Source organism: Mirounga leonina, unplaced genomic scaffold (assembly GCF_011800145.1).
Source record: "Mirounga leonina isolate KUSES-001 unplaced genomic scaffold, KU_Mleo_1.0 Mir_180, whole genome shotgun sequence".
Taxonomy (NCBI): domain Eukaryota; kingdom Metazoa; phylum Chordata; class Mammalia; order Carnivora; family Phocidae; genus Mirounga; species Mirounga leonina.
The window spans coordinates 295241-313168 of NW_023270469.1; the positions used below are offsets into that span (position 1 = coordinate 295241).

Sequence of the window (17928 nt, forward strand, 5' to 3'; positions counted from 1 at the left end):
TGCAACACCTCAAGTGTGTCCAGCACTTGCACTGTGGCCACTTACCTGCTGGGCTCCGGTGGCCAGCTCCCCGTCCTCAGGCCCTGGAGTCTGGGGGCTGCACTGGGCTGAGCACAGCTGTTTTCCTGCAGCTGCTGGCTACCAGTGGACAGTGTGACCCGGAAGTGAGTGCCGCCCTCCGGAGCAGACAGCAGGCGCTGCCTGATGCCGACCTCTACCAGGAGCCCCATCTCTTCTGACTGGACCCTGCGCAGCTCCTTGGTAAATAATTTATTACAAGCATAACATGGAGCTCTTGCACTAAAAAGTGGGTTACAAATCTCCTTGATTGCTTTAGTGGGGAATAGGAATCAATTATTTAAAATCCATCCGGCCCCGAGTCATTCAGTATTTGTAGGAAAATGCTGGTCCCAGAGTGGAGGCTGGAAAGGCTACGTGAGTTGCACACTGAGCCCACGGTCACCATGCTGCAGATCAATGCCCTCCTGACACACAGGTGGGGGGGTACAGCATGGGGGCTCCAGGGGAGCGAGCGAGCAAAGCTGTGCTGTCAGGTTGCGTATGAGGAACTACTGAAACGGTCTTAACCCCATTTACCCCCGGAGTTCAGGTAGGCTCGGGCTTCACGGCCTGGCCCTCCACAGTCCCGGGCGGTGGCTCCAGGGGCAGGGCCTTGTCCTGGGTCTGCGTCAGAGGGTGGACCATGGACATGTGCACGTTGAGGTTGTGGGCCTTCTCGAACCGCCGGCCACACTGGTCACAGGCAAAGTCCAGCTCAGTCTCAGCCTTGTGTTTAGTCATGTGGTACTTGAGGGATGCTCGCTGCCGGCACTGGAAGCCACAGACTTCACACCTGGGGGACAGGGCCAGGTGAGCAAGGGCATGGGGGCCAGCGTGGCCATGAGAAGGTGCCCATCCCCACACTTACTGCAGAGGCTTGGCTCCTGAGTGGCGCATCTGGTGGACAAGAAGGTGCTTCCGTTGCTTGAAGGTCTGTCCACACTCATCACAGATATAGTTCCGCACCTCTGTGGACCAGAGATGCAGTAAGCACAGACGGGAGAAATGCCCAGCCCTCCCACGGAGCACGGGGGCCTCGAGTGGTGTTTCCTTACTACACTCAGGGCCCAAGCAAGGGGCCTGTGCAAACCTAATTTTATTCAGAGATGGAAAACTTTTTTCTTTTAGCTCTTAAGTGCTCTTTTTAAAAAAATTTTATTATTTTTTTAATGTTATGTTAATCCCCATACATTACATCATTAGTTTTAGATGACGTGTTCCATGATTCACTGTTTGTGCATAACACCCAGTGCTCCATGCAGAACGTGCCCCCCTCAGTACCCACCACCAGGTTAACCCATCCTCCCACCCTGGAAAACATTTCTAATACAAAACTTTTTGTTAACAGAGCACTCCAAATTGCTTAAAAATGCCACCTGGCTGGGACTTCATCAACTGTGTACATTTGAAGCCTGTCTTCTTGAAGAGAAACTTAGATCTATTTATTTGAGTAAAAATTCTTCAAGGAAGCCACATCAATAAAGCTCCACAGATCACCACTGCCACTTGGCAAATAAATTTCTTACACTCTTGAACAAAAACTGAACAGTCCGCTCTACTCCTGGACATGGGCTTGGGGTGGTAGCCATGAGCTTCTTCCTCCCGGCCATTTCCAGTCCCACGTGCTCCACTACAAACACCCACACAGACTGGCTTTCTCCCCTACTAGGTACAGTGCACCCTTAGAGTCAGTCTGTCCTCTTTGGTGTTTTTAAAAAAACTGCTAATGGTTGTCACCACTGGTGTCTGAACGGAGACAGCTTGAAGACCCAGTTTAAGGGAATGACTTGTGTCAGGAGATGTCCAAGAGTGCTCAGAGCAAAACACACAGGAAAATGGTTTCACAGTGAAACCAACCAATAAATTTGTCCGATAATAAAACGGACAAATCTGGGTAAAAAAAAGTAAATCATAGCTTTCTATAGTAAGGTAGTTTAACAAAAACAAGCACAATTCCTGTTCAGGGATAAAGAGAGATGCGCTCCACTGATCTTTCAAAGGGGGTGATGCCAATCAGGAGAGCAGCTCTGTGGAGAGAAGCAGCAGGTGCGGCCATCAGGCGCACGTGCAGGTCCTGTGCTGCTAACGCATGTGGGGTGGATCGTGTCTTTAAAGTTAGAGGGGAATCAAAATTGTGAGGAACGCACAGGAGCCCGGGGTTGTAATACGTATGCAGAGAAGGGATGGGGAGAGGAAGAGGGCCCTAGGCTCACCTCGTCCCACAAACACACTACTTAGGCAACTATCAAATCATCCCAAATGCCCCAGAAACCAACCTGAAGACTGGCAGAACAAATTCCACAACTGAAGGAGAAGAGCGAGAGACCGACTAGCTCACAGGGAAAAGGAATTCCCACAGCAACTGGCTCGGAAAGCCAGAGGGGCCGAGAGGCCGAGTTTCCCCGAGCTGTCACAACCGCGGGGGGTTCAAGCCTGGGGTCGTGAAGGTCAGCGGGCTGGTCTCAGGCACAGCCCAGAGGGCACAGTGCTGCTCTTGGAGGGAAGGCAAGCAAACAGCCCGTGGACCTACAAGAGCGTCCCGGGCACACGGGTCGGGTGGGAGGGGGGTGGTCGAGCTTATCTGCTCATCTCAGAGGGCGTCCCAGAGAGACCCCTCCAAGAACAAAGGAATAGCAGGTGCCCTCTACCTCCTCCACCCCTCAGCATAAACACAGGTCCAACTCAGGAACCAGCAGAGCACAGACCACACCACCAAGCCCTGCTCACCGCCCCCTCACGCCAGTGGAACCCCCCTTCCCGTCCCCTCTGGCCTCAGTCCCAGCCCAGCAGGCCCCCTCCCCCAGAAGACCGGCCCAAACCCCTGCTCACACCATGTTCCCCAACCCGGGAGTTCTGGAGTCTGTGGCGACAGGTCTCATCTCACGAGCAGACCAGAGCATAGCTGGTTAAATGCACCATATTCAGACCAAACACGGCCCACAACAGGCAGAGAGCGCCTCTGCAGATGAGCGGCCTGAAGGCTAAAGCGGCCAGGACACACGAGCAGAGCACACGCCACGCACGCTGGAGACACTGCCCGAAGCGCCGGGCCCTGGGGAGCGGCCCACTACAACGCGGGGCCCTGCAGGACTGGGTCAGGCCATTACCCCCAAGAACACACAGAAGTGGGCACAGAGACACAAAATGAGAACCAACAGGAAGAGTAAGCCCTCAGGTGCGGATGATGCTTGTGCGTGGGGGTGCTTACTATCTTCTCTGTGCTTGCTTTTTACAATTTCTACAATGAGCATGGGTTACTTTTATAATCCAAAAAGCACATATTGTTATTTTTTTAAAGTAATGATAAAACCACCACAATAAACCTGCAGAAAGGCACTGGGATTTCTTCACTGTCAGTTCCACAGCCCATACGCATGACCCGGAAGGCACAGCCCCAGGCCTCTTTGAAGGGTGTCCAGCCCCCATAAGCCACCCAAGGGGACTGTATATGTGAGAGTGTGGGAGAACAGGGCACGCACCTGTGTGGATGAGCTTCACGTGACGCTGCAGATAGCGATCAATCATGAACACCTTGTTGCAGCCAGGGTGGGGGCAGGGCCTCTCCCGGACCTCCTCGTGGTGCTCCTTTATGTGCTTCTGCGGGACAGACCGCAAGACCATGAGTGCCTTGGCCAGGACAATTCCCCCGATCACATAGCACATGCCTCCCACGGGTCCTACACGGCACCCTCAAAGGAAGAGACCCAACCATTCCTCACTCAACAAGAAGTGGGTGCTTCTCCCAGGAGTGGAGGGCTCACTTCTTGGCCCATGGCTGCTCAATTCTCCATTCACACAGGCTCACGTGAGCCCCTGGGGACAAGTCTACACGAGGCTCTACAGAAACATCTGGTCCTCCTGGTCGACCACACACAGCAGGCAGCCCCTGGCGCCGGGGCAGTGCCCCTTCTCACCTTCATGCCGTCGGCCCCTCGGTACACAGCTGTGCAGCCCTGGTAAGGGCACTTGTAGATGGTGGGTAGCTCCTCCCTGCAATGCAGAGCACACATGGAGCTGCTGCCCCGACGGGCAGGCCAGCCCTCTACCCAGGCCTCACCTCTCACAGCGGAGCTTGTTCTTCCAGCCCGGCTTCGGTCCAGGTTTCTTTCGGATTTTTGGTTCTTCAGACTTCTTGGCTTCTTTGCTTTCACTCTTTTTACCAGAGACCCTGTGAGGGCAAAAAAAAAAGGAAAAAAAAAAAAAAAAGATGGTGGGGGGAGGAAGATATGTAGTCAGATTCAGTGCTGTTTCTGATCTCCATTGCATATGTGTTTCTCACTTTTCTTCATGGTTCTCTCTCCTCAAACAGGAGAGGTAGGGTTTTCCTCAGGCTTCCATGGCAACCTGCTTCAGTCTCAGTGCTCACTGGCTGGCTTCAAACTGACCTTAGCCATCAGAGCTAGACCAACCCCTAGGAAAGGCAGAGGCTCTGTACTACCAGCTCGGGAAGGCAAGGTACAGGGCTACAGAGTGGGTTTTCAGGACTGAAACTTCACTCCCTCAACATCAAAACCAACAACTATTATTTGGAGACATCATGTTAAATGGTGGAGTGGGGAAGCTTTAGGGGTCAGTCCATCAAAACAACCAGTAGGCTAGAAAAAAGATCAGAATCAACAATTCTGGAACCTGATGGGAGGTGCACAGCAACCAGGCAGGGGCTCAAAGGGAGACGTGTGTTCCTGGGAGAGAGCTATGTTGCTCCACCAGCTGCCATCCCTGCTCCTTAGTCCTGCTGCTGGGGCCAGGGTGGGCAGTGGGGACCTTTTATTCAGTCTGACAGGTCCTGAAGGACCAATTCAGATGCACCAACCTCCCCCTGGGGTGTCTAGTGAAGATTTAAAGAGACATGGGGCACCTGGGTGGCTCAGCTGGTGAAGCGTCTGCCTTCGACTTAGGTCATGATCCCAAGATCCTGGGATGGATCCCCGCCCGCATTGGGCTCCACACTCAGTGGGGAGTCTGCTTCTCCCTCTCCCTCTGCCCCTCCCCCTGCTCATGCTCTGTCTCAAATAAAATCTTTAAAAAAGTATAATATAAAGAGAAATGTACACTTTTTTTTTCCTTTTTCAGATCCAGACATTTAAGGAAAACTGCCAAAAACAGAAGGGAACTTTTTATTTAGGGCATTATATGACAAGCCTATACCTAACATCATCCTCAATGGTAAAAGACTGAAAGTTTTCCCCTAAGATCAGGAACAAGACAAAGAAATGCCCATTTTTGCCACTGCTACTCAACACAGTATTAGAAGTTCTAGCCACAGCAATTAGGCAAGAAAAAGAAAAGAGATCTAAATTAGAAAGAAAATTACCTATATGCACAAAAAACATGATCTCATATGCAGAAAACCCTGAAGAATCCACACACACAAAAGTAAACAAATTCAGCAAAGTTGCAGGGTACACAGTCAACACACAAAAGCCAGTTCTACTTCTACACACTAACAACGAACGATGCAAAAAGAAAATTTAAAAACAATTCATTTGCAATAGCATCAAAAAGAATAAAATACTTAGGAATAAAGTTAACCAAGAAGATGAAAGACTTACACATTAAAGACTGTAACACGCTGCTGAAAGAAATTTAAAAAGAACTGAAGAAGTGGGAAAACATCCCGTGTTTATGGGTTGCAGGATTAATATTAAGATGACAACACTTCTCCCAAAGCCATCTACAAACCCTATCAAAATCTCAGTGGTGTTTCTGGCAGAAACAGAAAAAGCAATCCTAAGTTCAACATGGAATTTCAAGGGATACTGAATAGCTAAATAAGTCTGAAAAACAAAGCTGGAGGACTCACACTTCTGATTCCAAAATTTATTATAAAACTACAATAATCAGTGCGCTACTAGTACAAAAACAGACATACAGACTAAGCGAAGAGAACTGAAAGGCCAAAAATAAACCCCTCACAAGAACAATCAACTGAGGGGTGCCTGGGTGGCTCAGTCGTTAAGCGTCTGCCTTCAGCTCAGGTCATGATCCCAGGGTCCTGTGATCAAGCCCCACATTGGGCTCCCTGCTCCGCCAGAAGCCTGCTTCTCCCTCTCCCACTCCCCCTGCTTGTGTTCCCTCTCTCACTGTGTCTCTCTCTGTCAAATAAATAAATAAAATCTTTATAAAAAAAAAAAAAAACAATCAACTGATTTTTTGACAAGGGTGCCAAGACCCCTCAACGGGGGGGAGGAGAGTCTCTTCAACAAAAGGTGCTGGGAAAGCCTGATGTCCACATGCCAAAGAATGAATGTGGATCCCTACCTTATTCCATATACAAACATTAACTCAAATGAATCAAAGACCTAGGAGCTAAAACTATCAAATTCTTGGATGAAAACATGACCTTGGATTTGGCAACAGTTTCTTGAACATGACGTCAAAGGCAAGGCAACACGGGGCCCCCGGCTGCCTCAGTCAGGAGGGCATGTGACTCGATCTCAGGGCTGTGAGTCTGAGCCCACGCTGGACATAGAGATTATTAGGGGGAAAAAAAAAAAAAGGCAAAACAACAAAAGTAAAAACAGGTAAAATGGACTTCAAAATTAAAATTAAAAACTTCTGGGGCGCCTGGGTGGCTCAGTCGTTAAGCGTCTGCCTTTGGCTCAGGTCATGATCCCAGGGTCCCGGGATCGAGTCCCCCATTGGGCTCCCTGCTGGGCGGGAAGCCTGCTTCTCCCTCCCCCACTCCCTCTGCTTGTGTTCCCTCTCTCGCTGCGTCTCTCTCTGTCAAATAAAATCTTTAAAAAAAAAAAAAATTTAAAAACTTCTGTGCACCAAAGGAAAGTATCAAGGGAATGAAAAAGATAATCCACTGAATGGGAGAAAATGTACCCTACAACTCAACAGCATAAAGACAAAACAAGTTAATTTAAAAATGGCCAAAAATAAATAAATAAAAAGAAAAAAATCATTTAAAATCTGAAAAAAAAAAAAAAGGGCAAAGGACTTAAATAGACATTTCTCAAAAAATATAAGCATGTTAAAAGATGCTCCATCATCACTAATCACTAAGGAAATGCAAACCAAAATGACAATGGGATACTACTTTACACCCTAGAGGATGAACACTAGAAAGGAAAACCGGTTTGAATCACTCTATTATATGCCTAAAACTAATATAACACTGTGTTAACCATACTAAAAATTAGAAAAAAGAAAATGGCCACTGTGGAAAGCGGTATGGATGTTCCACAGAAAATTAAAAATATGTACACATGAAACTAATAGAACATATACTGAGATTACAATTAAAAAATTAATAAAAAATAAAAAAAAAAAGAAATAGAATATGAGGGTTGCCTGGGTGGCTCAGTTGTTAAGCATCTGCCTTCGGCCCAGGTCACAATCTCAGGGTCCTGGGATCGAGCCCCGCATCGGGCTCCCTGCTCAGCGGGCAGCCTGCTTCTCCCTCTCCCTCTGCCCTTCCCCCTGCTTGTGTTCCCTCTCTCGCTGTTGTCTCTCTCTGTTATTTATTTATAAATAAATAAATAAATAAATAAAATAATAGAATAGAATATGATCCAGTATTTCCACTACTGGGTATTTACCCAAACAAAAAGAAAACACTAATTCAAAAAGATACAGGTACCCCATGTTTACGGCAGCACTATTTACAATAGCCAAGACATGGAATCAGCCCAAGGGTTCCAAGATGAATGGATAAAAAAGATGTGGTATATATATAACGGAACATTACTCAGCCACAAGAAAGAATGAGATCTTGCCATTTGCGACAACATAGATGGACCTAGAGGGCATTATGCCAAGTGAACTAAATCAGGGAAAGAGAAATACCCTGTATTTTACCTATATGTGGAACAAAAATCAAACCAACAAAAGGAGAGAACGGATGGTTGTGGGCTGGGGGGCATTCATTCCACTTCAGGAATGAGGGATGCAGACAAAGCATAGAGAATACAGTCAGTGTACGTAACAGAGCTGCACAATGGCCCATGGGCAGCTACGAGTGATGGGTACAGCACAACGTACAGAGCTACCGGGTCAGTATGTTGTGTGCCTGACACGAACACTACATGTCTACTACACTTCACTTTAAAAATAAACAAAATAGGGGCGCCTGGGTGGCTCAGTCGGTTGGGCGACTGCCTTCAGCTCAGGTCATGATCCTGGAGTCCCGGGATCGAGTCCCGCATGGGGCTCCCTGCTCAGCGGGGAGTCTGCTTCTCCCTCTGACCCTCCCCCCTCATGTGCTCGCTCTCTCTCTCTCATTCTCTCTCAAATAAATAAATAAAATCTTTAAAAAAAATGCCTCTTTATTAAAAAATAAATAAATAAACAAAATAATGGGGTGCCTGGGAGGCTCAGCTGGTTGTTAAGTATCTGACTCTTGATTCTGGCTCAGGTCATGATCTCAGGGTTGTGAGATCCAGCCCCACGTAGAGCTCTGCGCTGGGCGTGGAGCCTGCTTAAGATTCTCTCTCCTCTCCTGCTGTAACCCCCGTCAGCTCTCTCTCTCTAAAACAAAAACAAAACAAAAAACCCCACAAAAACAAAATAAATGTCAAAATTAAAAACATGGAAAATTAAAAATGTTGACAAGGATTTGGAGAAATTAGAACCCTTGTACATTGTTGATGGGAATGTAAAATGGTACAGCTTCTATGGAAAACTGTAAGGCAGTTCCTCAAAAAGTTAAACATAGAACTAGCATATGACCCAACAATTCTACTTCTGGGTATACCCAAAGAACTGAAACAGGGACTCAAACAGATACTTTTCTTTTTTCTTTTCAAGTAGGCTCCACAATGCAGGCCTTAAACTCACGACCCTGAGATCAAGACCTGAGGTGAGATCAAGAATTGGATGCTTAACTGACTGAGCCACCCAGGCGCCCCTCAAACAGATACTTGCAGGCCAGTATTCATAACATTATTCACAATAGCCAAAAGGCAGAAACAACCCCAAATGACAGAAGAATGGATCGACAAACTGTGGTCTATCCATACAACCGAATATATTCAGGCATAGAAAGGAACAAAGTTCTGATACATGTTACAACACGGATGAATCTAAAAAACATTATGTAAAATGAAAGAACCCTATCAAAAAGGACAAATATATATTTGTCAAATACATGTATATACTTCTATGAAGTGCCCTGATGTAACTAGATTAGCGGCTGCCAGAGCCTGGGAGAGGGGAAAGAGGGAAGTCATTACTTAATGGGTATAGAGTTTCTGCTTGGGACGATGAAAAGTTTAGAAATAGTGGTGATGGTTGCACAACACTATGAATGTACTTAATGGCCGCCGAATTAACTGCACATTTAAAAATGATAAAATGGGGGGCACCTGGGTGGCTCAGTCCCCAGCTAAGGACCCAGACAGGCATGTCTGCTAAAAGGAAGTCACACGGACCAGGGCTGTTCAGAGGCCCTGTCCTAGGTTTCCAGTTGTGATTCACATTGTAGCACCCAAGGAACCATGTGGCCACAAGGTCTGAGTGTCTCTGTGGGCACAAAGGTGCACCCAGAGCTGTGGCCAGCCCACTGCCACCTGGTCCCACCTCCTGCAGGGCATGGCTTCTGTTTCTCCTTCCATAGCCATGTCAGAACTCAAAGGAAAAAAGTAAGTCAGGTTTGCTCTTTAATCTTTGTGCTGCGTTTTCTTGGCTGACGGTGTGGTGCTCCTGTGTTTCCATTCTACCGCGAAACGCTCAGTAATACCCAAGTGGGGCAGTGACTACCTACAGGCCTTCTGGGTGTCCCTGGGCACAAGATGGGGAGGAAAGTGACACAAGTACACATTAGCCTTCCCTGCCAGGATCCTAGACGCTGAGAGAAAAGACAAACCCCTGGAAAGGGAAGGTCGAGACAAGGCCACAGAGACAACTCTATAAGGAAGTGATGTAGAGATCAGTGCCAGAGGCAGATCTGAGAGCAACTGCTGGGTCCCTGAGCCTCCAAGGACCTTGGCACAGAAGCAGAAAGAAGTGTAGGGTAGAGGTTCCTGCAGGAAATCAGAGCCTGACTCGGCAGACACTACTGTGGTGTGACTGAGGGCAGGGCTGGCAGAAGGGGAGGCAGGGAGCTCCCAGACTGAGGCTGAGTCACATCCACAGGCCCTGCCACTCTCACAAGACACGGAGACCAGGTCCCAGCTCACTCAGAAGCCACACTGCACTGTGTGGTCAGACCAAAGAGCAGCAGGAAACAAACGTGCTAAGCAAGGGCAGACTGGGAAGTAGAAGCCTTCGTTCCCTGTCCCCACTACTCCCACCCAGTGACCCTACCAGGCAGACTAGGTTTCCAGGTTACCCAGCGATGCCACTCCCAGACCCCAGGGACATGCAACAAGACTGCCCCCCTTACTTCTTTTCTGGGTAAGGCTCAAAGGATTCGTCCGAGGACTGGGTATTCTGCTTCTTGTCATTTTCGTCTTCACTCAGGATGTCCCTAGGGAAGAAGAGAGAACCTTTAGCAAAGGCCTGTGGTGACAGATCCAATGACACTTCCTATCTGAAAACACCATCAAATCTCCATACTCCATGTTTTAGCTCTCCTAAAAATGTCTTAGAAACCTAAAACCCCCAAATCTCTGAACTCCTCTCCTAACAGAAAGGGCAGGCCAGCAAAATGACGATTCCCCAGAAGCCTCCTGACTCCTCTCACACCAGGACCCTGAACTTGGAAAGAACCTCTCTATGGGGCCCCAGGTAGCACACGAAGACCTCAAGGAGGCAGGCTTCTCAGAAAGTGGATTTTCAGACTGAGTTAACTATTTCCCATAACTGTGAGCACCTATCCAGCTGACCGGTCAGCTGCTGGCCACTGCAAAGGTCACAAAGGCCAGGAAAAGATCTGTGTATCTGTAAACTTTACCCTAAAGCATGAAGTCAGTTTCTATAGGGCAGCGGACAGAGACAGGCTGGTGGTACACCATGGCCTTCCCCTGCAGGCTGTCACCTGTCCGGACAAGAAAGACTCAAGGCTGGCTGGTGGGCTAAAGGACAGCCTGTGACCACTCCTGGTCCTGGAGGTGTTTTTAGCACACCGACTTGGGTTCTTCCAGCATCTCAGTCATTTTTCATTGACACCCCACTGGAGTTGAGCCAAAAATCAAACTGTCCTCCTCTACTTGTTTGGATGAGGGTACATCTGCATTCCAGCCAGAGCTTATGGGGAAAGGCTGTGAAGGCCAGCTGGTGTGTGGCTGCCACCAAGAGTGGTTCTCAGCTGACAAGCAGGAGGTGGCCCAGGAGCGAACAGTCCCTGACAGTGCCCTTTCCGGGGCGGGTTGTCCTCCTGCGCAGAACCTCTGCCCCAAGTCACAATCATGTCATGACAAAGGGCCAGAGACTGACTTCCTGTTTCAGTAACATCTACGGCTGGCACAAAACCACAGCCTTGAAGGAGACAAGCCAGCAACAACAAAGGAGCGACCACGGGACTCTAATTTCCACACCACCCTAGTTGTGCTCCCCCTGCAAATGCCTCAGGCTGGGGGGCCCTCTGGATCAGGAACAAGAAGCTTGGAAGGAAACACCCTCGGCCACTCGTCTCCTTCCCACTGAGAGAAGGAGAGGGTCCTGGCCAGGACACGGACAGGGAGCACACAGGTTGGCGGAGTTTGGTTTTCCAAGGAGGAATTTTAGGCTATTTAAACCCACTCTTCTCTCACCCCTCAGAAAGGTCACTGAACTCGTCTTTTACCCGATCATCCGAGGTTGAAGATGGAACCTGCTTCTCACCCAACCGCCCTGAGAAACAAAGAACAAGGCTCCTGTTACCAACACGGAGCGCAGGCAGTGCTCCCCAGCGAGGAGGCGTGCACCTGTCTGACAATGGAGCCTTCCTTGCAGGGAGCCTGGGGTCCTTCACCTTTAAATCCCACCCACCTCCCAGCCCCATCCCCCATAAGGTTCCTGCATAGCCAGACCGACCACCCCCACGACTAGCACAGGCATGGGCAGCACCAGGCATCAGAAACCCTAGCCGACAGTCCACATCAGCAAGCCCAGGCCTTCCTAGAGGTTCAGATCCAGTCGTTTAGGGGTGGGACGACTCACACTTTGTGGATGTTCCAGGACGTTTAAGAAAATCATCGTTAGCAAAGTACTGCATGCCATGCACAGCTAAAAAAGCCAAGCAGTTCTAAGAACCTCTGACACAATTCCCTTTTCCCTTCCCAGCATTTGTGCACCTCCATCTCTCTGAACTATTTGGGTAGCTACACTTTTTTTCTTCTGGATAGTTACACTTTTAAAAAAGTGCCACCGAGAGCTCGGACACAAGAGCAGCCGAGGGCTATGCACAGACAGGCGCACAAACGGAGGCTAAGAGAAGCAGGGCGGAAGCGAACCCAGCCACCGTAACACAAAGTCAGTCCATCAACAGCTACACCCCAACCACAGCACTGTGGGATCGGGTCCCAAACAAGGGCCTATGTTTCCTCTTGGCCAGTTGGCAGAGGGGCCTGTCTACACGAGTCCCACTGGGATGTCACCGGGACGCTGGCTGAGACCCAGGGAATGACCTGCAGCTGGAACAAAACAGCCTCGGAGGCAGCAGCTGCCCTCTTCCCCCATGTCCCACGACAAGGACCCCATTCTTCTGCCTCCCTCGGCCCCCTGGCCCCAAGCAGGCTTAGCAAGGAAGACCAGATGGCAGGCGAGCATGCCTTTACAGAAACTGCTGGAATAGGGTCCTCAAACCCCCCCCCGCTGTCAGATGCCCAGGAGGAGATGCTAAGGCCGGCTCCTCCTCCTTCCTCCCAGAACCCCTGCACACAACACGATGACCACCGCCCACAACGATGCAGACACCCACTTCCTACTGAGAGCCCTGCCTGGTTCAAGACTAGGAATCCTGGTTTAACAGCCCAGAGGAGCCTCCTACCTGGGGCCCCACTTGAGGGGAAGCTTGGCTGAGGTGGGGGGCTCAGCCCAGGCCCTACAGGGCTGACATCTGAAGGAGGCTGGGCCACGTCCGTGCTGGGCAGTGTCTCGGTCTCAGCTGGAACTGTGGTCGCTTTGCCCTGGGAGCTCTGAGGGGCAGCCCCAGTGGGGTTGGATCCCCGATGCTGGGTGAGCCACGGGGCCATCTCCTTGTCCCATGTCCACTTGACTGCCAATGCACTGTCCAGCAAGAGGGCCCCGCAGCTGGAGTCGGCGTCCGTGGTATAGTCGTGGCCCTGGTCGCAGCCCCACACGGCTTGGATAACACCGCAGTACTCGGAGGACAGTGTCCTCTGGAGGTTAGGCAGGGCCCCACAGCTGGCTGCGTGTCCATGCACCCATGCCACCAAGTCACGTAGGCCCTGGGGGCTCGAAGTGATCAGGTCCACTGAGGAAAGGCACAGAGACGCCACACCCATGGCCAGTCAGCACCAGCCCACCTCAAGCCTACCCACGTACCACACTCCAGGGGCACACTCACCCAGACACGCTCCCTCCTCTGCCCCTGGTGGGGGCTGGGCACCAACCCTGCAAAGGATCAGCATGGCCATGAGTGGGGCTGGCAGTGAACAAGATGCAGGCTCACCAGATCCCTTTCATAGGCCACCTCTCCCACATGCAGTCTGAAACTGCTCTTCCAAGGGCTGTCTCCTACACTCAGAGCCCTTCGTGGCCCTCACCTCCCCCAAGCATGTCTGTCCATCTCCCTCACACCAGCCACACTGGTGCTCCCACGTCTGCTGCTCCAGCATGATGCGTCTCCCCACTGCAGAGGCTCCCCCCAGCGTGCAGGGTGCTTGGCCCCTGAATGCCCACCAAAGAATGAAGGAGGAACGCCTACTTTGTGCAAGTCTTCCGGTGGCCGGTCGGGGAGACGTTGACTCTCTGCAGGAAGGACTTGAGGAGGCCATGGCACTGGTAGAACTGGGTGTGGCAGTTCTTGCAGACAAACTGAGACAGAGCTGGGTCCTGGTGGACGGCCACCCCCAGCAAGTGCTGGAAGTCCCTGATGAAAACTCGCTCCCCTGGGGGTGGTCTGTCTGAGCTCTCCCCAGGTGCCCTGCCAGAAATGCTGCGGAGACTCCGTGAGGAGAACTTCCCATGGCAGAGGCGACAGTGCCCCATGGCAAGAGCCCGGCCTGTTCCTGGGCAAGCACAGGAGACATTAAGTCAGCTGATAAGGCTGCTCGCTGCACAGGGCATGTAAGACACAAGCTCCTAGGAAGCGAGCAACGCGGCCCCAGGGGAGGTGAGACCCACGCTCTGCCGTCCTCCATGGAGCTTCCCCATATATACCCCTTAAACACAAGCCCACACCTGCGCCAAAGGCAGGGCTCTGGCTCTGGGCTCCCAGTTGAACACAGAGACTTTTGGGAGATGTGCTCAATGGAGGGCCTTATGGTCCAGAAAACCTTTCAGAGAATTCTAAGTGCTTCTACAACAAGGCCAGAATTACCCTCCTAACAAAACCAGACAAGGACACCACAAGAAAAGAAAATTACACGCCAATATCCCTGACAAACACAGCTGCCAAAATCCTCACCAAAACATTAGCAAACCAAATTCAACAATACACTAAGAGGCTCATATACCATGATCCAGTGGGATTTATTCCAAGGGTGCAAGGATAGTCCAACATCCACAAACCAATGAACCTGATACATGTTAACAAAACAAAGGATGCAAATCATATGAGCATCTCAACAGATGCAGAAAGTTTCTGACACAATTCAATGCCCATCACGATAAAAATTCTGAACAAAGTGGGTATAGAAAGAATGTACCTAAACATAATAAAGGTGACAGATAACAAGCTCACAGCTAACACTATACACACAGATGAAAAGCAGAAAGCTTTCCTCTCAGATTAGGAACAAGACAAGGATGCCCACTCTCACCACTTTTATTCAGCATAGTACTGGAAGTCCTAGACAGAGCAATTAGGCAAGAAAAGTAAGAAATATCCAAATAAGAAAAAGAGAAGTAAAAAACTGTCTCATTTGCAGATAATATGGCATTATATATGGAAAACCCTAAAGACTCCATCAAAAGACTCTAAGAATGCTAAGAATAAAAAATCGGTAAAGCGGCAGGACACAAAAATCAATAATGAACTATCAGAAAAAGAAATTAAGAAAGCAATCCCACTTACAACTGCATCAAAAAGGGGGCGCCTGGGTGGCTCAGTTGTTAAGCGTCTGCCTTCAGCTCAGGTCATGATCCCAGGGTCCCGGGATCGAGTCCCCCATTGGGCTCCCTGCTAAGCAGGAAGCCTGCTTCTCCCTCTCCCATTGCTTGTGTTTCCCCCCTCTCTCTGTCAAATAAATTAATTTAAAAATTCATCAAAAAGAATAAAATACCTATGAATAAATTTAACAAGGAGGTGAAAAACCTACACACTGAAAACTGTAAGACACTGATGAAAGAAAGTGAAGACACAGATAAATGAATATTCTGCGCTCGTGGATTAGAAGAAAACTGTTAACATGTTCATGCTACAAAAAGCCATCTACAGATTCAGTACAATCCTGATCAAAATCCCAATGGCATTTTTCACAAAAATAGAAGTCCTAAAATTTATACGAAACCACAAAAGACCCCAAACAGCCAAAGCAATCTTGAGAAAGAAGAACAAAGCCAGAAGCATCACATTTCTTGATTTCAAACTATATAACAAAACTACAGTAACCGAAACAGTATAGTAATGACATAAAAACAGACCGACTGATGCAACAAAAAAGAGAGCCCAGATATAAACCCATGCATATGTGAGGTCAATTAATTTACAACAAAGGAGGCAAGAATATACAATGGAGAAATGATAGTTTCTTCAATAAATGGGTGTTGGGAAACTGGACAACCACATGGGAAAGAATGAAACTAGGCCCCCAACTTAAATCATAAACAAAAATAAACTCAAAATGGATTAAAGACCTAAATGTGAGACCTAAAACCATAAAACTCCTAGAAGAAAACACCGGCAGTAAATTCCTTCTCCTCAGTCTTGGTGATGATTTTTTTGGATTCAACACTGAAAACAAAGTCAACAAACGCAAAAAATAAACAAGAGGGACTACATCAAACTGAAATGCTTCTGTACTGCAAAGAAAACCATCAACGAAATGAAAAGGCAACCTACTGAATTTGGGAAAACATTTGCCAATCATATATCTGGAAAGGATTAATACCTAAAATATATAAAGGACTAATACAACTCAAAATCAAAAACACAATCCAATTAGAATACAGGCAGCAGGGGAGCCTGGGTGGCTCAGTCAGTTAAGCGTCTGCCTTCAGCTCAGGTCATGATCCCAGGGTCCTGGGATCGAGCCCCGCATCGGGCTCCCTGCTCAGCGAGAAGCCTGCTTCTCCCTCTCCCCTCCCCCTGCTTGTGTTCCCTCTCTTGCTGTGTCTCTGTCAAATAAATAAATAAAATCTTAAAAAAAAACAAAAACAAGAACGTGTGTGTGAGGATGTGGGAAAAGGGAACCCTTGGGCACTGTCGGTGGGAATGTAAATTGGTACAGTCTCTATGAAGGGGGGGTCCGTGGGGGGTGCGGTAGGTTGAGTGTCTGACTCTTGGTTTCGGCTCAGGTCATGATCTCAGGGTCATGGATGTCGAACCCAGTGTGGAGCCTAGTGTGGGGCTCCCTGCTCAGTTGGGAGTGTGCTTCTCTCGGTTGCTCTGCCTCTGCCCCTCCCCCTGCTCGGGTGCTCTCTCTCTAAAATAAATAATTAAATCTTTTAAAAAATAAAACTACCGTTTGACCCGACAATTCTCCTTCTCGATATTTATACAAAGGAAATGAAAACACTAACTCAAAAACGTACATACGCTCCCATTTTCATGGCAGCATTATTTACAATAGCCAAGGTATGGAAACTACCTAAGTGCCCACTGATTAATGAATGCACAAAAAGTGAGGTGGGTGTGCACGCGCGCGCACACACACACACACACCCACACAGGAATATTATTCAGCCATAAAAAGGGACACCCTCCATCTGTGACAACACGGATGGACCTAGAAGAGACTACGCTAAGTGAAATAAGTCAGACAAGGAAAGACAAGCCCACTCCATTTCTCTTACGTGTGTCATCTAGAAACAGCAGAACAACAACAAAAGCTCCCAGAGAGCGACCGGGGGCGGCAGGGGCGGACGGCAGGGCAGGGCGGGACGGAGAGGGTCGGTCAAAGGCGCACGTTTCCAGCGATAACTACGTCTCGGGCACGGTGCCTACCGTCAGTAACACCGCTCTGTACGTCTGGAAGTGCCTGCAAGTTCTCACCGCAGGAAAAGCCCCGCAACCGCGTGAGGGCAGAGGTCACCGACGCCCGCGGCGATGCCGGCTCGACGGACGGAAACGGCCAATCGCCAAGGCGCTGCCCACCCAAACGAAGGCCAGGTCGCAGCCTAATTCCACGCCCCACCTCTGAACGAACGCTTCCCTCCTCCCACGGTCGGCCGGCCTCGCGCACACGCTGCCCCCACCCTCCGTGCCCCGGGGGGCAGCCAGGCGCCGGGGCACAGTGCCCCCCACCAAGGCCACGAGCACGCGCGCAGGCAGCACCCGCCCGGCCCCCACCCGGCCCTGCTTCACCGAGACGAGACGCAAACGCGCGCCGGGCGCCGGGCCTGTCCGACGGCGGCCCCGCCAGCGTCGTGACTCCACGACGGGCAGTGGGCACCAAGGGGTCAGCCGCCCCGCGAAACAGCGCCCGGGCGGGCCGCCCTCAGCCCTCGCCCGCGGGGACGCCCCGTCGGCGGAGCGGCCCAGCGACGCCGAGGGGCCCCGGCTCCGCCCGCCACCCGGCGCCCCGGCCCGACCCACCTGCCTCGTCGGCGCCGTCCTCGCCCGGGTCCCCGCGGGCCCGCGCCAGGCCCCAGCCCAGCCGCGCCGCCACCAAGGCCGCGGCCTCGTCCACGCTCGGCCCGCTGCGGGCCGGGCGG

At 50.2% G+C, this 17928-nt stretch overlaps 2 protein-coding genes across 4 annotated transcripts in view; one reads left to right on the plus strand and one right to left on the minus strand.

Moving 5' to 3' along the window:
* The window catches only part of FANCA (FA complementation group A), a 59496-nt gene extending 57895 nt beyond the window's left edge, over positions 1-1601 (plus strand). For all 3 annotated transcript variants that reach the window (XM_035024550.1, XM_035024551.1, XM_035024552.1), the window contains 2 exons: positions 132-261; positions 1409-1601. In XM_035024550.1, the coding sequence (XP_034880441.1) occupies positions 132-239 (108 nt within the window). In that variant the 3' untranslated portion in view covers positions 240-261; positions 1409-1601. The remainder of the gene's footprint in view (positions 1-131; positions 262-1408) is intronic.
* ZNF276 (zinc finger protein 276) lies at positions 256-17879 on the minus strand. Its single transcript, XM_035024559.1, has 11 exons — positions 17810-17879; positions 13817-14120; positions 13457-13503; positions 12917-13363; positions 11700-11778; positions 10391-10474; positions 4118-4228; positions 3975-4050; positions 3540-3657; positions 929-1028; positions 256-853 (listed from the first exon to the last, which is right to left on the minus strand). The coding sequence occupies exons 2-11, from the start codon at positions 14098-14100 to the stop codon at positions 607-609; spliced, it is 1593 nt and encodes a 530-aa protein (XP_034880450.1). The 5' UTR covers positions 14101-14120; positions 17810-17879; the 3' UTR covers positions 256-606.
* Between the last annotated feature and the right edge of the window lie 49 nt (positions 17880-17928).